Below are 23,472 nucleotides of genomic sequence, written 5' to 3' on the forward strand. Positions count from 1 at the left end.
GATTCTTGGAGTAAGTCTGACTATGAAGATTTATCTCTGTCTCGGAAGGAGATGATAGCAGAGCAGAATAGAGACCCTGAGATTATAAAATTAAGAGAACAAGCTTTACTAGGTAGTGAAATTGAGAAGGTGCCAGGAGGATATTACTTGGAAAAAGGAGTGTTGATGAGGAAGTGGAGATCACCTACAATTCCTGCAAGTGAGGATTGGAATGTTGTTTACCAGGTAGTTATCCCGAACGTTTATCGAAATGAGATTTTGACTTTAGCTCATAGTGTGCCTTTAGGTGGACATGAAGGAGTAAGGAAAACTGTGGACACCTCGGGCAGTGAGTTCCAGATTTCAGCTACCCTCTGAGTGAGAAATCTCTTCCTCAGATCCCTCTAAACCTCTTCATCCTCTGCTTAAATCCTTGCCCTCTGATCTGAGACACCTCTGTCCCAGGATCGTGGCCTATTTGGGCATCAGTGAGGCCTTTGGTAAGGTTCAGCATGTTAAGTTCCTGTGGAAAGTCAGACCACATGGGATCCAGGGAAGCTGGATAACTGGATGCACAGTTGTCTTGATGGTAGGAAGCAGAGAGTGATGGTGGGAGGCTGTTTATTGGACTCGAGGCCCCTGCCTAGTGAGGCTCCCCAGGGTTACACCCCATTGCTCTCATTATTCATTGATATTTAATTATATTTGCATTTGCAGTTTGTTGAATTCTATGCTCCACTTGATCTTTCATTGCTCCTGTTTCTATTCTATAGATTTGCTAAGCATTCCAGTAGGAAAAACAATCTCAGGGTTGTACGTGGTGACATATACGTACTCTGATAATAACATTTACTTTGAACATCAACCATTATTGTCATCTAGATCAATAATTTGGTTAAGAATGTACAGGATATGAAGAGTAGGTTTGCAGCAAGTTCAATTACTATTTCTGAAAGATATTCAGTATAAACTTTCTGCTCTGTTTCCCTCTCTGCATTTGACCGTCTTCCCTCTCTGCCCCGTCCTCCTTCTCACCCTGACTTTGGACATTCGTTCAGGGTGAAAGTGAATTATTTTTGGGGAATCTGAAGGGGAATTCTTCACTTAGAGGTTGGTGAGAGTGTGGAATGAGCTGCCAGTGGAAGTGGAGAATGTGGGTTTGATTTAGACACTAAAAAGGAATTTGTGTGAGGACGTGGATGGGAGGTGTATGGAGGCTCTGCTGCAGGTAGCTGGAACCAGGCAGTAACAACAAAAACAGGTCGGCATGGACTAGAAGGGCCGAGCGGCCTGTTTCTGAGCTGCTGCTCTCTGTGACTCTAATAATATTCTGATTTGTAATTTCCATAGTCAGTACTTTGCTACTTATGACTGAACACAGACATTTACCCAAACAAGAACCGAAAGACTCTTGGCTTGCTACAGAAAGTGTTTACAAGCTGTGATACTTGCCAAAGGGGGTGTTACTCAGTACTGACAATGCAGGGTACACAAACCTTTGCTTCTGGCCTTTTTTCTTGTTTATTATTTTGAGATTGTAAAAGATGGAACTAAAAATGTAATCTTGCTTAAAATATTAAAGAAATGTGTCATCTTTAACTTTATGCCTTTTGTAATCAGGTCATCTTTTACTCGCTTAGCTATTCACAGGAATAGAAATTTTGACCGGGGTGCCCAAACTTTTGTATGCCACTGTATATATCCTGTGCCTTCCAAATTGCTTCCAGAAATTCCAGCCATTGCTGTTCTGTTTTCGTCCCTGCCCATATTCTTTTAAAATCAATTTTGACCTATTTTTAATCTCATGCCTCTCTAATTCTCTTTATTCCATATCTGACTTTAGCTTCTCCTTCTCTAATTTCGGGGTGAATTTGATCATATTAAGAGCACTTACCCCTAAGGGTTCTTTGGACTGAAGTGACCTAATTAATTCCAGTTCATTACAATAATCCAGTATATCTGATCCCCAAGCGGGCTCAACCATGAGCTGCTATAACAAAAAACCCATCTCGTAGGCATTCTAGGAATTCCTCCTCTTGAGACCAATAGCATCCTAATTTTCTTAATCACCTGAATGACAATCCCCCATGACTCTGGTAACATCGCCCGTATGGCACACATTTTCTATTTCCCATTGTAATTTGTGGACCTCATTCTTACTATTGTTTGAAAGTCTCTGCACAATTCCCATCAGGGTTTTTCTTAACATTTGCTGTTCCTTAATGCTACCCACAGATTCTACACCTTCCAACCCTTTACTACCTCTTGCTAATGATTTTATTTAATATTTCACCAACAGAGCCACACAACCCCACTACTCGCTTGTTCTTGGCTTGTTCTTTCAAGAAACATAACTATCTGGGAAACAAGAGGACCTGCAGATGCTAGAAATCTAGAGAACTACACACAAAGTGCTGGAGGAGCTCAGCATGTCAGGCAGCATCTATGGATGGGAATCAACATTTCGGGCCAAGACCCTTCACCGGGACTCTTGATACCCTCGTATCTGGAATACCAACAAGCAAAGAAAATAGAAAGTAGTGCGGAATAGGGAAAACCTTTGACAAAATTTAGTCCAAGGCTTTAAAAAAAACTACCAAATAGAGCTCAATAATTAACAAATACAATACAGGCAATAAACATTTTCATCAATACCGACATTGAATTTTTTTTAATTAAAAATATCTTGGTCCCTTTTCAATCAGTAAAATTTAGAATGATAAACAAGAACTTAAGAAAGCTTTAGAAAAGACCATTTACACTCAAACCCACTTAGATTAACACTGCCTTGGACAGGAGGAGGAAGAGAAATAACACACATGAAATAAAACGAAATCACACAACAGTCAGATTAAACTTCTAGTTATATGTATTTTCATCAAAAATGAACTGGATTCAGCACTCCATGTGTGTATATGCAATCGTGATAAGAAATACAGAGCAGAAAACTTAAATGAGAGGCCAACTCAGAAAATTGAATCATCACTCTGGAAGAAAACATGAACCAGTGGAATGAGTATGACCCTCCATGGGAGACATCCCAACGATCTGAGAAGACTCGATGGTGACAAGGAAGCACCGAGCACCTGACTGAGAGTTGGAGAGCTCTTCCCAGAAACAGAGGAGTTCCTTGCGGAAATACAGGACAAGGTGTTTAAGAAAAAGAAAAAAAATCTGAAATACATGCAATACAAGCAAACAAGACACTAAATGCAGAAAATGCCAAGAGAAACCAGACACAACCCAACACATTCCAGGATCCTGCAGTAGTTGAACTCAATCTGATTACTTATGCAGGTAAAATCAAGTGGCAAAAATCATTCACCAAAATCTTGCTTTAAAACACAAACTGATGAATGACCACGGTAACTTCATTAAGGCACCATGCCTTCAAGCCTGATTCAGTTAAGGACATAATCTCACAAATTATATGATAATCAATACATTGTTTCAGATAGGATCATCTCAAATAACCATTCAGATATAATATTACAGGATAAACAAGCAGGAATAACTCCCTCAATAGGTATAACCATTCTCAACACACACATGTGCCTCGACCAATGGGGCCCCTCACCACTGGCATTTTTCGTCAGTCAGATAACCAAGTTATTTCGTCTGCCAATTAACGTCCAAATGTTGCTACTCTGTCATCCATTGCCACGTCCCACTGTTGAGTCCTTTTTCCTCATCATACGTTCTTAGTCCATCCATCGCCCAGAGTCCCAAACTCTGCCCTGTGCAGACCCACCTCTGATCTCTGACCCTGCTCCTTCGAACATCCAACTTATGGGTTCCCATTCCAATTTAAGTCTTTAGAGGACAGTGGCGTTTCCAACAACCCTTTAAAAGCAGGGAAAATGAGTCATAATGTGGAAATGAGTTGTGATTAAGGAGGTTAACGAACAATGTCATTCTTCATCAGCCCAGAGATTAGAACTGCAGCCATCTCGACTTCCTCAGTCTGCAGAGAATTCAAGGGAAACAACAGGGGAGGATTCAGATGGACGAATGTGGAACAGATTCACTGGCCGGGTTCAGCAGGCCTGAGTACACCAGTTGTGTTATAAATTCACTAAGTACCAAACACAGAGTTTTTTTATTAGTTTTTTTATACATTTTCTACATAGCTACAGATAAAAAAAGCCCGGATCAAAATGAAGAACATTGATACAGTGCAAAAATAAACATACAATAATAATCTGATACGAAGAAAGATAATTGAGAAAGCAGCCAAATTGAAGACATGTAAAATTAGTGTCCTCCCCAAGCCCCGCAACAAAAAAAAACTCCAGACCAACCACAACACAATATAGAGAATATAAATTAGGACAATCAAACCCCCGAACTGTGAATACACTTAGCAATAGAAGGCATTAATGCCTACTACCAAAAAAAAAGGAGCTGAAAGCAAGGGACCGAAAAAAAAACCTTAGTCAAGAGGAAGGTTATGAAAGTACTCAATAAAAGGTCCCCAGACCTTATAGAACTTCAAATCCGAATTAAGGACTGAATAATGAATTTTTTCAAGGTCTAAGCAGGCCATGATATCGTTAAGCCATTGAGCATGTGTGGGCGGGGCAACATCTCTCCATCTAAGGAAGATTAAACGCCTAGCCAGGAGAGAGGCAAAAGATAATATTCGACACTGAGTCAAACTCAGACGTAAATCTGTCTCACCCCCGAAACCAAACAAAGCAATTAAAGGGTTAGGTTCTAGGTGGTGATTCTGAATATACGATAACATTATGAAGACATCTTTCCAAAATTTCTCCAAGCTAGGACAAAGCCATTACATATGAATGAGAGAGGCCTCATTTATCACAAAGCGGACTGATGTTACAGTAAAACAGAGATCATTTGGATTTAGACATATGGGCTCTATGAACAATCTTAAACTATAAAAGGCAATGGCGAGCACACAGGGAGGTTGGGTTAACCGATTTGAGAATCGAGTTCCAAGTCTCATCGGATAAAGAGGTATTTAAATCATCCTCCCATGCCATTTTAAGTTTATCCACAAGGGCACGTCGTAGGGCTGCTAATTTATCACGAATAAATGATATTAAAACTTTACCTAGTGGATTAATAGAAAGAAATAAGTCCATAACATTTTTCTCAGGCATTTCAGGGAAGTTAGGGATTAAAGGAGTAATAAAGTGTCTAATTTGGAGATATCTAAAAAAATGAGCATTAGGCAGATTAAACTTAGCAGAGAGCTGTTGAAAAGAGGCAAAGCGATTATCAATAAAAAAATCTTCAAAATGTCTAATGCCCTTCCTATACCAATCATGGAAGGCTGAGTCATATGCAGTAGGTAAAAAAAAAGGTGATTATGTAAGATAGGGCTAGAAAAGGAAATACCATGGAACCCATAAAGTTTCCTAAACTGAGCCCATATACGCAAAGTGTGTCTGACAAGAGGATTAACTATTAATCTGGACAAACTACTAGGGAGTACGGTGCCGAGAAGTGCAGAGATAGATAATTCTTTAGTGGAGCTCAACTCCATTGCCACCTATTTAGGGCACTCGGGTTGGCCATGGAAAAAAGACCAGAAGGTAGCACAACATATATTGGCTGCCCAATAATATAAACAAAAGTTAGGTAAAGCCATGCCACCATCTTCTTTAGATTTTTGGAGATAAACTTTGTTAATTCTAGAGCGCTTATTCTTCCACAGATATGACAAAATAACAGAGTCTAAGGAATCAAATAAGAATTTAGGAATAAAAATTGGGATTGATTGAAATAAATATAAAAGTTTAGGGAGAACATACATTTTAACAACATTAATACGACCTACCAAAGGCATAGATAGAGGTGACCAATGTAACAGACTCTGTTTTATAGTATATGAAAGATTGGCAAAATTTTCACGAAAGAGATCTTTAAACTTCCTTGTGAATATAATCCCAAGATAAGTAAATTGATCGTGGACTACTTTAAAGGGGAGATCACGAAATGTTAATTCTTGTGCTTTTTTATTAATTGGGGAAAGTTCGCTCTTATGTAAATTAAGTTTATATCCAGAGAACTGGCTAAACTGGTCAAGAAGTGAAAACATTGGAGGTAAGGATGTAGACCGATTTGAAAGAAAAAGTAATAAGTCATCAACATAAATAGAAACTTTATGCTCAACACCCCATCTCCAAATCCCGGTCAGTTCAGGACAATTTCGAAAAGCTATCGCCAAAGGTTCTATAGCCAAATCAAAGAGAAAGGGACTTAAAGGGCATCCATCCCTGACGGGTGCCACGTTTGAGGTTAAATAACTGGGATTTCTGAGATTTAGTTAAAACAGAGGCAGTCGGACACAAATACAGCAATTTGATCCAAGAGATAAAACTTTGACCGAAGTCAAATTTTTTCTAAAACTGCAAAATGGTAGTTCCACTCTATACGATCAAATGCTTTCTCCGCATCAAGGGAAATAACACATTCAGGAATCCCAGTTGGAGGTGAATATAAAATGTTAAATAAACGCCGAATGTTAAAAAAAAAGGAAGACGGTTTTTAATAAAACCAGTTTGATCATCAGAAACAATAGAGGGAATAAGTTTCTAATCTATGCCAAAACTTTGGCCAAGATTTTAACATCAACATTAAGCAATGAAATCGGCCTATACGAGGAACACTCTGTTGTGTCTTTAACCTTTCTAAATAAAAGAATAATAGAAGCCTCATTGAAAGAGGGTGGCAATTTGCTGTAGTTAAATGAGTCAGATAATACTGAAAGTAACTGAGGGGAGAGAAGTGAAGAGAATGATTTATAAAATTCTATGGGGAACCCATCAGGTCCTGGAGATTTCCCTGAGGACAATGCAGAAATTGCAGAAGATATTTCTTCTAATGATATAGGTGCATTAAGTTTGGCTTTAAAATCGGATGAAAGTGAAGGAATATTCAGATTATTTAAAAAATGATTGATAGAGATATTGTCATTTAATGATTCAGAGGAATAAAGTCGAGAATAGAATTTTTTAAATGCGTCATTGATTTCTAAGTGATCCGATGTAAGGTCTCCATTCTCCTTCCGGATCTTTGTAATATGTTGCTTGGCTTTGGAATGCCTCAGCTGATTGGCTAGAAATTTACCAGATTTGTCACCATGAATATAAAAACCACTCTTACTTTCAAGAAGTTGGCGTTCGACAGATTGAGTGGACAGAAGATTAAATTTAGTTTGAAGTTCTACACGTTTCTTGTATAGTTCAAGATTCTTAGTTTGCGCATGGAGTTGATTCAACTCTTTAATCTGATTAATGAGGTCTAATCAATCTGCACAGGACTTTCTATTAAGAATTGCTGTATAGGAGATTATTTGACCCCTCAGATACGCTTTCATGGCATCCCAGACAATCTGGGATGACACTTCAGGTGATGTATTGGTGTTAAAATAAAAGGTTATCTGATCTTTGATAAATTTTAGAAAATCATCATCCAATAGTAAAGTCTTATCAAACCGCCAGTGTTTATTCCTCTGAGGAAGGCCAGGAAAATTTAAGGACAGAGTAATTGGGGCATGGTCAGAAATCAGTATACTCTGATAATCACAAGAATAGACAAATGGAATGAGTTGATTGTCGAGTAAGAAGTAGTCAATTCTAGTAAAGGTATGGTGAACATGTGAAAAAAAAGAATAATCTCTCTCAGTAGGATGAAGGAAACACCATATATCAGAGATATCATAATTAGAGAGAAACGATTGAATAGCTGAGGCAGATTTAGTAGGTGGAAGACAGAGTTTAAAATAGAACTGGTTTATTTGTCTCAGATCCAGAATATTAAACTGCAGTTCCATTAAAGGTGAATGTGCAGCAGAAAAAACTCCTCCAATGCCCAGTGACCATGGTGCAGAACTGGGTGTGGTGAGCAGCAGCAATAATTGCAGAGTTCAGCACCGACAGTCACTCCCAAAATTGCATTCAGCAACGGTGATAGACTAATATCCAGCATGCAGCTCATTGAAACTTTCTCCCCAGTTTGAACCCAGTAGTGTGTCACAAGTGTAACACACTGTAAGGATTCAATTGCTGATGTAATGGCCTCTCTGTAATGTTTCACTGCTGAGGTAATGGTTTCTCTGCAGCAGCAATGTATAGGTTACAACTAGAGATGACAGGGTTTTGGAGTGCGAGGCTATCCAATGACAGAAATGTTCTTTCTTGTGAGTCTGGAAAAGAGATTTTCAGGGTCTTTTGCTGGGGAGAGATGAGAAGACGTGAATGGATTGAGTGGGCCCTTTTTCTTTTTTTTTGTTTTCTTTACTGACCCTTTATTCAAAGTAAGAATTATAAATGTTAATAGTGTAATCACATATCATGTACCATTTGTTACTTCAGGTGTCGCACAGACGCAAACCTATAAAACTACCAGCAACAATTGAACACACTTGGGAGTAGGGTTTTGCAGTGAACAAACACTATTTTAGTGGTAACTACTAATAATAGTGAACTTAAACCAGATAATCCAAGGGTTAGCAATGTTATGCATAGGTGTAAATACAGGTTTCCCCCTGTATCTAAAGCTAGAGCGTTCCTATGAAACCATTTGTAAGCCGAAATGTCATGAAGCGAAGAAGCAATCACCATTAATTTAAATGGGAAAAGATTGTGGATGTTCCCAGGCCCAAAGAATAACCCACCAAATCATACCAAATAGCACATAAAACCTAAAATAACACTAACCTATAGTAAAAGTAGGAATGATAAGTATACACACTATATAAAGTAGAAATATTGTATGTACGGTGTAGTTTCACTGAAAATCCAGAAGATAGTGAACTGAAATTGATTTGGAGAGAAAAAAAAAATCGGCACGTGCACGCATGCGTACACAACTGCCGCACAAGGCTTCACGGTCACGGTAGCCTTTCTCGGGGTAAACTCACATATAAAGCAGGCATCATCTTTATCGTAAAAGCGAAAATCCTCTTTGGTTAGAAAAAACAGGTACTAACGTAGGTCTTTCATAACAATGAGCTGTTGTAAAGCAAACGTCCGAAAAACGGGAGCCACCTGTATATAAAATCCAAAACCTAGGTGGTAAACGATATAGTCAATAGACAATAGGAAATAGGTGCAGAAGTAGACCATTCGGCCCCTCGGGTCTTCACCGCCAGTCTTACGATGATGTGGTAGATTCAATTTAGTTCACAAGATTGGAGGGGGAGGGAGGGAGGGAAGGAGAGGGCGAGGGTGAGGGAGATGTAATCCAAGTAAACAGGTGTTGTCGACCTTTTCCAATGCCCATCAAATCTTCCAAGTTAGCCAGACGTGACCAACTCAAGAGCACCTTCTTCACGAGAAAGTCTACCAACCCAGGTAAGGGTTAGACTCTCCGGTAGATCCCACAGGGTCGCTCTTACACGCACTAACAGCCACAGATCGATTCTTCTTTATCAATCCTCAAATCCCACCCTTGTGGGTACAAGAAAGTCCAACCAGCAGAAACTTTCATCACTAGCCTTTGAGCGTCTGCGTGTCCTGCGAGTAAAGCAGTTACGTGTGTTTAAATACCGTTGTGCTGAACACCAGCTGTCCATCACGTAGCTCCGCCCCCTCTCTCTGTAAGAAGTCGCTTGCTTGTTCTGTGTCGGTAAAGGATCATTCTGACCTTGCTTAACCACACAGAACATAAACATTAGCTGGTCATCATAGCAACCCAGCACTTCTGCAGAAATCCAACAGCGTGTCCAACGTCAGTCTCGGTTCTCTTTGCATTTTAAAGAGACAGTCCACAGAAAGTATAAACCCCAGGGACACATTACACAGGGGACACATCGCACAGTATCCACCCAAACGAGATTCTTCAGTTTGGCCAAACTGGACTGGGGGGGGGGGCTATAACCCCCTCTGTTAAGCTGCCAGAAGAACTGAGAGCTACATAAGATTAGATGATGGAGTGAATCGCTTCCTACATTCACAGCCGGTGAATGGCCTCTCCCCAGTGTGAACTCAATGATGCACACTGGTTGATTTGGCTGAGAGAATCTTTTTCCAAAGTCCGAGCAGATCAGTCTCTACCCAGTGTGAAGTCGCTGGTGTGCCTTTAGGATGGATGACTGAGTGAATCCTTTCCCACAGTTTGAGCAGGTGAATGGCCTCTCTCCAGTGTGAACTCGCTGATGTACCTTCAGGTGGGATGACGAAGAGAAACCCTTCCCACAGTCTGAGCAGGTGAACGGCTTCTCTCCAGTGTGAACTCGCTGATGTATCTTCAGATGGGATGACGAAGCGAATCCCTTCCCGCAGTCCGAGCAGGTGATTGGCCACTCTCCGGTGTGAACGCTCTGGTGTGCCTTCAGTTGAGATAACTGAGTAAAACCTTTCCCACAGTCTGAGCAGGTGAACGGCTTCTCTCCAGTGTGAACTCGCTGATGTACCTTCAGTTGAGATGACTGAGCGAATCCCTTCCCACATTTTGAGCAGGTGAATGGCCTCTCTCTGGTGTGAACTCGCTGATGTACCTTCAGTTGAGGTAATTCGGTGAATCCCTTCCCGCAGTCTGAGCAGGTGAACGGCCACTCTCTGGTGTGAACTGACCGGTGTTTCAGTAACTTATATGACGAAGTGAATCCTTTCCAACAGATTGAGCAGGTGAATGGCTTCTCCCCAGTGTGAACTCGCTGCTGGTGTCTCAGTAAGTGAGCTGATGAAGTGAATGCCTTGCCACAGTCCAAGCAGGTGAATGGCTTCTCCCCAGTGTGAACTCGCTGATGTACCTTCAGTAGAGATGATGAAGTGAATCCCTTCCCACAGTCCGAGCAGGTGAACGGCCTTTCCCCAGTGTGAACTCGCTGATGTACCTTCAGTTGAGATGACTGTGCGAATCCCTTCCCACAATCTGAGCAGGTGAACGGCCTCTCTCCAGTGTGAACTCGCTGATGTATCTTCAGTCGAGATAATTCAGTGAATCGCTTCCCACAGTCTGAGCAGGTGAACGGCCACTCTCCGGTGTGAACTGACTGGTGTCTCAGTAGCTGATATGATGAAGTGAATCCCTTCCCACAGTCTGAGCAGGTGAATGGCCTCTCCCCAGTGTGAACTGACTGGTGTCTCAGTAGCTTATATGCGGAAGGGAATCCCTTCCTGCAGAGCGAGCAGTTGAATGGCCTGTCCCCAGTGTGAACTGACTGGTGTCTCAGTAACTGAGATGACTGAGTGAATCCTTTCCCACAGTCTGAGCAGGTGAACGGCCGCTCCCGAGTGTGAACTCGCTGTTGAGCCATTAGGTCAGATGACAGAGTGAATGCTTCCCCACAAATTCTTCAGATGACCAGTCTTTGCCCAATGTGATCTGACTGGTGTGTCCACAGGTGGGAAGACCCACTGAATCCCTGCTCACTCACAGGACAGGTGAATGGCCTTGTCCCAGTGTGAACTTGCTGATGTACCTTCAGTTGAGATGACTGAGTGAATCCATTCCCACCGTCTGAGCAGATGAATGGGCTCCCCCCATGTAAACTAATGGGCATGCCAATTGGTCAGATGATCAAGTGAATCCCTCTCGACAGTCTGAGCAGGAAGGATGATCGGCTGAATCCCTTGCTCCTGTTCTTAAATATCTGGACAGAGACAGCAAAACTGGCGTGTTGTGTTCGAGATTCCCTTAGGCAAATTCCTTGTCATTTTTAACCTGTAAAAAGATTTACAAAATCCATCAATGGGTGTAGGACATTTCTAATGAGATCGCTTGAGTTGTCAAGGTGTGACCTGGCATCACACTGTTACAGTGAAGTTCAACCCAAGTTGGAGACAGAAATCATCTCCTGACGCTTTTCCTGTCTCTATAAGAATGGGGCATTTCTGCCGTCTCCAATCTGTGACCTGGCTCAGTCTGACTCTCTCAATTGGTATTATTCCCTGTTCCTCCTGAGCTGCATGGGTTCCTCCCCCACAGTAACTGAAACAATCTCACACAAGTAGCCTGCAATCCGTTCCATGCACCCACAACTCTCAGTGTAAATAAAGTTACCCCTGACATCCCCTCCATATCAACTTTCAAGCACCTTGAAACTATACCCCTTCACATTAGCCATTTCAGCCCTGGGGTAAAAACCTCTAGCTATCCACACGATCAGTGTCCCTCATCATCTTATACATCTGAAAAAGGCTCTAAACATAAACAAAGATATTATACATTTCTTTGAGGATTTGTTGGGAATAGACAACATTATGACAGTATAGATAGGGTACAGGTAAGCAGCTTTTTCCACTGAGGATGGGTGTGATGACAACCATAGGTCATGGGTAAGCGGGGAAGTGAAAATTTAATGGGAACATTTGGAAAAGCTCTTTACTGAAATGGTTGTGAGAGCGTGCAGTGAGATGCCAGGACAAGTGGTGAATATGAGCTCGGTTTCACCATTTAAAAGAAGTTTGGATGGGAGCCTGGACAGTAGGGGTATGGAGGGCGATGGTCCCAGTGCAGGTAGTTGCATTAGACAGTTTAAATGTTTGTTTGGCATTGACTGGATTGAGTACCAATGCTGAGTTCCTCTGGCATTTTGTGTGTGTTGCTTGGGATTTCCAGCATCTGCAGATTTCCTCTTCTTTGTGATTGGAGGTAGAACAAAAGTGATTTTCTCAACTGGTGATGTAAAAGATTTTGTGCCCTTCCTCCGAGTTCCTAATCCTTGCATTTAGATAGCTGGAGCTCAGCTCTGTCTGAGAGATCCATCGGTTCCCATTCCCTCATCAGCCGGAAGCTCCCCTGGGACCGTGTACGGATCGTGGGGCTGAGAGAGAGGGAAGAGAGCAGGACTGACCCGGGATTGCGGACTATGATGTCTGGATTTCACAGGAATTATCCTGAAGCCAGTGTTTAAGATAAAATCACGGACAATCGCTCTTACCTACATCCGACATTTTCAATGCCTTCAGTGTGCTGCGTGCATACTTGATACTTGGGGATGTCCTCAGCCTGACGCCTGCGCATTTCATCGACAGCGAAATTTTTAACTCATGGCCCTATGGGTAATCAGAGTGCCATTAAAAATTTGTGCAGGCACCGGTTCAAGGTCCATACCTTATTTTTTTTCGTGTGTATCGAAAAATCTGTAGCTGTTTTAACGCAGAAAGCAGCTCCCATAAGCAATATACTCAATATCAACGCGCATCTAATGCCAAAGTAAAATGCGGTTATAAAACACAGGAGATTCTGCAGTTGCTGGGAATACAGAGATACATACACACAAAATGCTGGAGGAACTCTGCAGTTCAAGCAGCAACTAAGCAGCGGAGTACACAGTCTAGGCGTGCTGAAGAGGCTCGGTGTAAACGTTGTCTTTTCATGCCTCTTCACAATTGCTGCCTGACTGTTGATTTCCACCAGTATTTTGCAGAAATTAACCACCTTTTTTTTTCGATCAACCAGTTTCCAAATGCTTCTAATCTTTCTTGTGTAGCCACATCCTGCTGGTCTGATTCCTCCTCCTCGTAAACTCTAGACCCCATCTCTCTTTGCAGCCCCAAAGCCTGACTCAATCTGGCAAATCTTTGGTTTTTGACTCTGCACCATCGAAGATTCACTCACTTGTCTGCTGTCAGACTTTGGAGGTGCATTGTGTTACGAAACTGCAGGTTCGTTTACTGCGAGTGTCGCTTTAAGTGCCTGAGTGAGAAGGGTCTTTGACGTAAAACACAAAGGAGGAGGGGGAAGGGAGGGGGAGGGAAAGACGGGGAGGGGGAGAGGGGTAGGAGAGGGGGAGGGGATGGGGAGGGGCGAGAATGTCAAAACCACAGTGAGCTCATCATCTTACTCAGACTGGAGAAAATCATTCAGGTGTATAAGATGATGAGAGGCATTGGTCGTCTGGATAGCCAGAGGCTTTTTCCCAGTGCAGAAATGGCTAACACGAGGGGAAATAGGTTTAAGCTGCCTGGAAGTAGTTGCAGAGGAGATATCAGAGCAAAGATTTTTTTAAGCAAAGAGTGGTAGTGGTGTGTGTGTGGAATGCACTGACAGTGGTAGAGGCAGATACAATAGGGTCTTTTAAGAGACTCTCAGAAAGGTACATGGAGCTTAGGAAAATAGATTTCGATGATTCTATGAAATTCAAGGGAAATCTCCTATCCCACAGAGTGGTGACTAGTTGCAACCTGTCATCTCAAGGAGAGTGAGAGGGGAACGGCAGGGGTAGATTTTGATATACGGATATGGAACAGAAACATGGGCATGAACCAGATGGGCCGAGTGGCCTTTCCAGTGTACATTGTGAGTGTGGTACAAACAGTAAGTACCTGAGACATGGGATTTGATACAAAACTGTTTTATCTTTCACAGATCCACAGTATTAAACACCAGTCTAGTTTAACACTAACATCAGCAGAACAGACTCCTCCAATGCTCAGTGACCAGGGTTCAGTCCTGGGTGCGATGAGCAGCCGCAAAAACTGCAGAATTAGACAGTAACAGTTCCTCATGAACCTGCAGCTGCCTTCAGTTACTGTGATGGTTAAACTTTTAACACAGAGGTGATTTGAACTTCCTCCCTGATGTAGGAGGGTTCAGACCGAAGATGTAGGGGAGAAGGAAAACAAAAAGGTAATAAAGTTGCGTGCACCATTAGGGATAAACAGAGAGGAAGAGGTGGAGAGATTCTTAAATGCATCTATTTTAATGCTAGGAGCATTGTTAGATAGGTGGATGAGGTTAGAGCATGGATTGAGACATGGAAATATGATGTTGTAGCTATTAGTGAAACATGGTTGCAGGACAGGTGTGATTGGCAACTAAATATTCCTAGATTTCATTGTTTAAGGTGTGATAGAATCGGAGGGGCAAGAGGATGAGGCATTGCATTGCTTGTCCGAGAAAATATTACATTGGTGTTTTGACAGGACAGATTAGAGGGCTCGTCTAGGGAGACTACTTGGGTGGAATTGAGGAATGGGAAAGGTGTAGTAACACTTATAAGAGTGTATTATAGACCACATAATGGGGAGCGAGAATTGGAGGAGCAAATTTGTAAGGAGATAGCAGATATTTGTAGTAAGCACAAGGTTGTGATTGTGGCAGATTTTAATTTTCCACACACAGACTGGAAGTCCATTCTGTAAAAGGGATGGATGGTTTGGAGTTTGTAAAATGTGTGCAGGATAGGTTTTTGCAGCAATACATGGAGGTACCAATTAGAGAAATGGCAGTGTTGGATCTCCTGCTGGGAATGAGATAGGTCAGGTGACAGAGGTATGTGTTGGGGAGCACTTCGGGTCCAGTGATCACAATACCATTAGTTTCAATATAATTATGGAAAAGGATAGGACTGGACCCAGGGTTGAGATTTTTGATTGGAGAAAGGCTGACTTTGATGAAATGTGAAAAGATTTAGGAGTGGATTGGGACAATTTGTTTATGGGAAGGATACAACAAAGAAATGGAGTTCATTTAAAGGTGAAATTTTGAGGGTACAGGATCTTTATGTTCCTATTAGGTTGAAAGGAAAGGTTAAAAGTTCTAGAGAGCCATGGTTTCAAGAGATATTGGAAACATGGTTCGGAAAAAGAGATCTATAATAAATATAGGCAGCATGGAGCAAATGAGGTGCTCGAGGAATATAAAGAATGTAAAAAGAATCTTAAGAAAGTAATTAGAAAAGCTAAAAGAGGATATGAGGTTGCTTTGGCAAGTAAGGTGAAAATGAATCCAAAGGGTTTCTACAGTTATATTAATAGCAAAACGATAGTGAGGGATAAAATTGGTCCCTTAGAGAATCAGAGTGGACAGCTATGGGGGAGATTTTGAAAAATTATTTTCATTGGTATTCACAAAGGAGAAGGATATTGAATTATGTAAGGTAAGAGAAACAAGTAGGGTAGATACGGAAACTCTGATGATTAAAGAAAAGGAAGTAAGGAGCTTTTAAGGAATATAAAAGTGGACAACCCTCCGGTTCCTGACAGGATATTCTCTAGAACCTTGAGGGAATTTAGTGTAGAAACAGCAGGAGCTCTGTCGGAAATATTTCAAATATCATTAAAAACATGGATGGTGCCAGAAGATTGGCAAATTGCTCATGTTCCATTGTTTAAAAAGGGGTCTCACAGTAAACCTAGCAATGATGGGCCTGTAAGTTTGACATCAGTGATGGATAAATTAATGGAAAATATTCTTGGATATGGTATATAATTATCTGATTAGACAGGGTTTGATTAGGAACAGTCAACATGGATTTGTGCGTGGAAGATCATGTTTTACAAACCGTATTGAACTTTTTGAAGTGGTTACTAGGAAAGTTGATGAGGGTAAAGCAGTGGATGTTGTCTATATGGACTTCAGTAAGGCCTTTGACAAGATTCCACATGGAAGGATAGTTACAAAGGTTCAATCGTCAGGTATTAATATTGAAGTAGTAAAATGGATTCAACAGTGGCTGGGTGGGAGATGCCAGAGAGTAGTGGTGGATAACTGTTTGTCAGGCTAGAGGCCGGTGACTAGCGGTGTGCCTCAGGGATTAGTACTGGGTCCAATGTTGTTTGTCATATACATTAATGATCTGGATGATGGAGCGGTACATTGGATTGGAAAGTATGCAGATAATACTAAGATAGGTGGCATTGTGGATAATGAAGTAGGTTTGCAAAGCTTGCAGAGAGATTTAAGCCAGTTAGAAGAGTGGACAGAAAGATCGCAGATGGAGGTTAATGCTAATAAGTGTGAGGAGCTACATTTTGGACTAAAATAGGACTTACATGGTAAATGGTAGGGCATTGAAGAATGCAGTAGACAGAGTGATCTATGGGACATAGATAATAGAATAATGGTGAATAGTCCCCTGAAGGTGGCATCTCATGTGGATAGGGTTGTAAAGAAAGCTTTTGGTATGCTGGCCTTTATAAATCAGAGCACTGAGTATAGGAGTTGGGATGTAATGTTAAAATTATACAAGGCATTGTTCAGGCTGAATTTGGAGTATTGTGTGCAGTTCTGTTCACCAAATTATAAGAAAGATGTCAATATAATTGAGAGAGTACGGAGAAAATTTTCTAGAATGTTACCTGGGTTTCAACACCTAAGTTATAGGTAAAGGTTGAACAAGTTAGGTCTTTATTCTTTGGAGTGTAGAAGGTTCAGGGGGGACTCGATAGAGGAATTTAAAATTATGATGGGGATAGATTGAGTTGACGTGGATAGGCTTTTTCCATTGAGAGTAGGGGAGATGCAAACAAAAGGACATGAGTTGAGAGTTAGGGGGAAAAAGTTTAGGGGTAACATGAGTGGGAACTTCTTTACTCAGAGAGTGGTAGCTGTGTGGAGGAGCTTCTAGTAAAAGTGGTAGAAGCAGGTTCGATATTTTTTATGGGGTGAGTGCAGTTCGGTGGGATTAGGTGAGAGTAAGGTTTCAGCACGGACGAGAAGGGCCGAGAAGGCCTGTTTCCGTGCTGTAATTGTTATGTGGTTATATAATAACCATCCAGAAATTATACTACAGGATAAACAAGCAGGACTAACTCCCTCAAAAGATATAACCATTCCCAACACCCAGATCTCCCTCGACCAATGGAGCACCTCACCACAGGTATTGTTTCTGTCATCAGTCAGACAACCCAATTATTTTCTGTCAATCAGCTTTGAAATGTTCCTACTCTGTTATGCAGTTCCTCTCCCTGCTGCTGATTCCCTTCTCACGATACATTCTTACCCCAACCATCTTCCAGAGCCCCAAACTCTACCGTGTGCAGACCTGCCTCTGGTTTCTGACCATGATTCTTTGAACATCCAACTGATGGTTTCCGATTCTACTTCCAGTCTTTAAAGAACACTGGTGTTTTCAACAACCCTTTGTTATCAGGAGAAATGACCCATAAGATGGAAATGAGTCGTGATTACGGAGGTTAACTACCAATGTCACTCTTCCTCATCCAGAGATTTGAAGGGCGAAGAACATCTCAGGTAGAACTGCAGTCAGCTCAACTTCTTCAGTCTGCTGGAAATTCAAGGGAAACCTCTTCACCCACAGAGTAGTGACTGTTTGGAACCCATCACCACAGGGAGAGTGAGAGGTGAATAACAGGGGATGATTTAAAAGGACTGTTGTGGAATTGAATCTCAGCAAGGTCCAGGCAGCCTGAGTTGACTCTCTACTGAGCACTACGTGTGTTATAAATTCACTAAGTACCAGAGACAGAGTTTAAAATAGAACTGATTTATTTGTGTCCAGAGTCTCCCCAGTGTGAACTGAGTAGTGTGCTCGCAGGTGGGATGACTGAGTGAATCCTTTCCCACAGTCTGAGCAGGTGAATGGCCTCTCCCCGGTGTGAACTCACTGATGTACCTTAAGTTGAGATGATGAAGTGAATCCTTTCCCACAGTCTGAGCAGGTGAATGGCCTCTCACCTGTGTGTACTAACTGATGTCTCAATAGGTGAGATGACAAAGCGAATCCCTTCCCACATTCAGAGCAGGTGAATGGCCTCTCACCAGTGTGTACTAACTGATGTCTCAATAGGTGAGATGACAACGTGAATCCCTTCCCACAGTCTGAGCAGGTGAACGGCCTCTCCAGAGTGTGAACTTGCTGATGTGCTGTCAGAGTTTAGAGGCGCGTTGCAACAACCCAACTGTCTGAGGCACAGTCCTTTGAAATTAGTGAAAATGACCCAAAACGTTCAAAAGAGCAGGGAAAAAGGAGTTAACCACCTCAGTCTGGAGTTCTGAAGAACGTTAAAACCACAGTTCTTCAGCATGGAGAAAATCATGCAGGAAATTCATGGAGGTGTATTTGATGACGACAGGCATTTCACGTGTGGATAGCCAAAGGCTTTTTCTCAGGGCTGGAACGGCTAACACGAGGGGCATAGGTTTAAATTGCTTGAGCGTTGGTACAGAGGAGATGTCAGAGCTAAGTTTTTTAAACAAAGTGGTGTGTGTTTGGAATGCACTGCCAGCAACGGTGGTAGAGGCAGATACAATAGGATCTTTTAAGGGACTCTTAGATGGAGCTCAGGAAAATAGGTGGCTATGCGGTAGGGTAATTCTGGACAGTTTCTAGAGTAAGTTACATGGTCGGCACAACATTATGGGCCAACGCGTCTATAATGCTCTGTAGATTTCTATAATTCTATGAAATTCAAGGGAAATCTCTTATCACACGGAGAGGTGACTAGTTGCAACCTGTCATCATAGGGAGGTTGAGAGGGAAATGGCAGAGATAGATTTTGATAAACTGATATGGAACAGAAACATGGACAGGAACCAGATGGACTGAGTGGCCTTACATAGTGAGGGTGATAGAGACAGTAAATACCTGAGACACGGGATAAATGATTCAGAATTGATTTATCATTCACAGATCCACAATGTAAAACTTCTGCCTAGTTTAAGGCTAACATCAGCAGAACAGACTCCTCCAATGCTCAGTGACCAGGGTTCAGTCCTGGGTGCGATGAGCAGCCGCAAGAACTGCAGAATCTGACAGTAACAGTCCCTCATGAACCTGCAGCTGCCTTCAGTCACTGTGATGGCGAAACTTTTAACACAGAGATGATTTGAACTTCCTCCCTGATGTAGGAGCGCTCAGACCGAAGATGTAGGGGAGAAGGAAAAAAAAGAGATAATAAAGTTGCTTTAGGAGAAACAGAGAGAAAGAGGTGGAAAGTTTCTGGAATGCACCTATTTTAATGCCATGAGCATTGTAAGAAAGGTGGATGAGCTTAGAGCATGGAATGATAACTGGAAATATGATGTTGTATCCATTAGTGAAACAGGGTTGCAGGAGGGCTGTGATTGGCAACTAAATATCCCTGGATTTCGTTGCTTCCGGTGTGATAGAATCGGAGGGGCAAGAGGCGGAGGTATTGCAATGCTTGTCCGAGAAAATATTACAGCGGTGCTTTGACAGGATAGATTACAGGGCTCAGTTAGGGACCCTATTTGGGTGGAACTGAGGATTGGGAAAGGTATAGTAACACGTATAGGGGCGTATTGTAAACCACCTAATTGGGAGCGAGAATTGGAGGAGCAAATTTGTAAGGAGATAGCAGGTATTTGTAGCAAGCACAAGGTTGTGATTGTGGGAGATTCTAATTTTCCACACATAGAAACATACAAAAAAGGTGCAGGAGTAGGCCATTTGGCCCTTCGAGCCTACACCGCCATTCAGTATGATCATGGCTGATCATCCAACTCAGAACCCTGTACCTGCTTTCTCTCCATACCCCTGATGCCTTTAGCCACAAGGGCCATATCTAACACCCTCTTAAATATAGCCAATGAACTGGCCTCAACTGTTTCCTGTGGCAGAGAATTCCACGGATTCTCCACTCTCTGTGTGAAGAAGTTTTTCCTCATCTCGGTCCTAAAAGTCTTCCCCTTTATCCTTAAACTGTGACCCCTCGTTCTGGACTCCTCCAACATTGGAAACAATCTTCCTGCATCTAGCCTGTCCAATCCCTTTAGAATTTTATATGTTTCAATAAGATCCCCCCTTAATCTTCTAAATTCCAGTGAGTATAAGCCTAGTCGACCCAGTCTTTCTTCATATGAAAGTCCTGCCATCCCAGGAATCAATCTGGTGAACCTTCTGGAATCTGGTGAAGCACAAGGATCAGTGCTGGGTCTATTGTTATTTGTCATCTATATCAATGATCTGGATAATAATTTGGTAAATTGGATCAGCAAATTTGTTGATGATACAAAGATTGGAGGTGTAGTGCACAGTGAGGAAGGTTTTCAAAGCTTGCAGAGGGATCTGAACCAGTTGGAAAAATGGCAGATAGAGTTTAATACAGACAAGTGTGAGGTATTCCACTTCGGAAGGTCAAACCAAGGTAGAACATACAAGGTAATGGTAGGGCACTGAGTAGTGCACTAGAACAGAGGGATCTAGGAATACTGATACAAAATTCCCTAAAAGTGGCATCACATGTAGATAGGGTAGTAAAGAGAGCTTTTGGTACATTGGCCTTTATAAATCAAAGTACTGAGTATATGAGTTGGAATGTAATGGTGAGGTTGTATATTGCATTAGTGAGGCGGAATTTGGAGTATTGTGTGCAGTTTCGGTCACCAAATTACAGGAAGAATATTAATAAGGTCGAAAGAGTGCAGAGAAGATTTACAAGGGTGTTGCTGGGACTTGAGAAACTGAGTTACAGAGAAAGGTTGAATAGGTTAGGACTTTATTCCCTGGAGCGTAGGAGAATGAGGGGTGATTTGATAGAGGTGTATAAAATTAGGATGGGTATAGATAGAGTGAATGCAAGCAGGCTTTTTCCACTGAGGCTAGGGGAGAAAAAAACCCAGAGGACATGGGTTAAGGGTGAAGGGCAAAAGGTTTAAAGGTAATATTGGTTCAGTGGGCTTCTTCACAACTGGGTCTGACTGGTACTGGCATAACTGGTTTTTCTGGGCACATTCTGTTTCACTCCCAACTATTTTGTACTTTCCTTTGCACAGGTATGTATTGTCTAAAGGACCAGTGTTTGAGTAAATGAGACTCACCAACTTTCTCCTGACTGAATCACTGGAATCTCCGAGTCAGATGGGTTCTCTCCAGTCGGTGCTCTCAATCCTCGGGCTGGTTCACTTGCTGCTGTTCCCTCGACTTCAGTCGCGCTCTGCTTCCAGTTGTGTGCTTTTCTTCCAATAAATGTCTCACTGCAGGTCTAACTTTAACATGAAAGATAATGAAGCACATTAACAATGAAAAGGAGGACCAATCATATCTGCTTAATGTTACTAGAATCAAAACTCACTGAAATTTAAACATTGAAGGCAAATATAATGATCTCAGTGAACAATCTTTTATTGTCCCTCACATGAAATAGACAATATGGGATAAGAAGGAGCCATCATTCAGTCATGGTAAGACATAAGACACAGGAACAGAATTAGGTGATTCAATCCATCTGGTCTGTCCCACCATTCAACCATGGCTGATTTTTATTCCAACACCATATCCCTGTCTTCCTCCTGTAACCCTGAAGCTACTCAGCAATAATCAATATATTAATCTGTCACAAATATACCCAAATGGCAGCCTCAAACAAATTCTGTGGTAACAAATTCCACATATCAGACATCTTTTAGCCAAAAATTTTTTTTTATCTCAGTTTTAAAGGAAGCATCTTTATTCTGAGACTGTGCTGTCAGATTACAGACTCCCTGTCTAATGGAAACCTCCTCTCCATGTCCACTATATCCAGACTTTTCAGCATTCGGTAGGTTTACTTAACCATGCATCCCTCCACCACTCCCACCGTCCCTCTGAACTCCATCGAGCACAGGTCCAGAACCATCAAATGCTCCTCATACATAACACCGATCATTCCTGAGATTATTCATGTGAACCTCATTAGCAAGAACTGCACCGGACACATTTCCAGGAATAACAGACAAACTGGTTCCAGGATAATTTACAAGGAAAAGTTGTGCTTCCTTTACTGTTATACTATCACTCCATTTCCAGGTTAAAACAGGGCCATTTCAGGAAATTTGTATTACAGATCCTGTCTTGTCTATACTGGACCGACCGCCGTCGATGGACCATAAACTTACAGTAGTAACGTGTGGCTCAGCTCTACTGCTTGGAGCTGAGGCTCAAACCATTCTCCCCCCGAGACTTCCCAGTCCATCGGTAAAGCAGGCAGTGAAATCAAAGATCCCCACAACCTCGGACGTTCTTCTTTCTCACCCACCCCAGTCCGGGAGAAGTCACAACAGCCATAAAGCTCCAGGACAAACGCGAGGAGCCTCAGGAAGAGAGACGAGTTCGGGGAAGTTATGGGACTCAGTGGCAAAAATCATACCACGTGATCTGGCATCTACACACAGCCTCACGTGACCTGTCGGCGGGTCGGGTCTTCCATTTCAATTCTGCGGAAACAGACAGCCTGGGCTCCTGGTTTGGATCGTTCAATGCAGATTAAGTGAAGTCGACACATTTCTGACGAGCTGAGATAGTTGGGGAAACAAATGAATTCCTGGCCCTCAGTTCGGGGCTCACGGCCAACATCGGATCTCCCCGCTCGGGATCGGTCTCAATACTCACCGATGGGAAAGTGATATCTTCGGCCCGCAGACAGTGATCCCGACGCAAGAGACGAAGGTCTTTCCCGAACACACCGCCGACCCACTTCAGCTCTGAGCGGAGAGGATAACACCGTCCACCCGGAGACTGTGAACATGCGCGAAGAGATTGTTACATCATCGGGAGGCGGGGCCTCGGTAACAGACGCGCAGATGCTGCCCATCTGCAGTTAAATGGGAGGGGCAAACGGGATCACGTGTCGTGATTGGCGACACCTCCCCCCCCCACCCCTCCCGCTGGCAGAGACTCCAACTACTCATTAGTCTGTGGAAAGAAGCAAACTTGCCGCTCACATCTCCTCTCACCTTAAATGTATTAGACATTTCAACCCCCAGGAAAAATATATCGTCTGTCCACTCTATCTATTCCTCTCGTAATCTTGTAAACGTCCATCCAGTCTCACCGCAGCCTGCGCCGCTCTGGAGAAAACAACACAAGTTTGTCCAACCTCTCGTTAT

The 23,472-nt window shown here is 42.4% G+C and overlaps 1 protein-coding gene across 3 annotated transcripts; it reads right to left on the reverse strand.

Annotated features, from left to right (window-relative positions):
- Positions 1–2,631: 2,631 nt before the first annotated feature.
- LOC132389725 (zinc finger protein 229-like) lies at positions 2,632–23,196 on the reverse strand. Of its 3 annotated transcripts, XM_059962289.1 has the most exons (4): positions 22,976–23,195; positions 21,427–21,594; positions 12,839–12,953; positions 2,632–11,619 (listed from the first exon to the last, which is right to left on the reverse strand). In XM_059962289.1, the coding sequence occupies exon 4, from the start codon at positions 11,210–11,212 to the stop codon at positions 10,004–10,006; it is 1,209 nt and encodes a 402-aa protein (XP_059818272.1). In that variant the 5' UTR covers positions 11,213–11,619; positions 12,839–12,953; positions 21,427–21,594; positions 22,976–23,195; the 3' UTR covers positions 2,632–10,003. The 3 variants fall into 3 exon arrangements, with proteins under 3 accessions (XP_059818272.1, XP_059818273.1, XP_059818271.1); XM_059962290.1 differs by lacking the exon at positions 12,839–12,953 and having other exon boundaries at positions 21,427–21,590; positions 22,976–23,196; XM_059962288.1 differs by lacking the exon at positions 12,839–12,953 and having other exon boundaries at positions 22,976–23,193.
- Positions 23,197–23,472: the final 276 nt, after the last annotated feature.

Source organism: Hypanus sabinus, unplaced genomic scaffold, assembly GCF_030144855.1.
Source record: "Hypanus sabinus isolate sHypSab1 unplaced genomic scaffold, sHypSab1.hap1 scaffold_637, whole genome shotgun sequence".
Classification (NCBI taxonomy): Eukaryota; Metazoa; Chordata; class Chondrichthyes; order Myliobatiformes; family Dasyatidae; genus Hypanus; species Hypanus sabinus.

Excerpts from the sequence above, each read along its gene's own strand:
- LOC132389725 (XM_059962290.1), bottom strand. The coding sequence starts at position 11,212 with ATGGCTCAACAGCGAGTTCACACTCGGGAGCGGCCGTTCACCTGCTCA.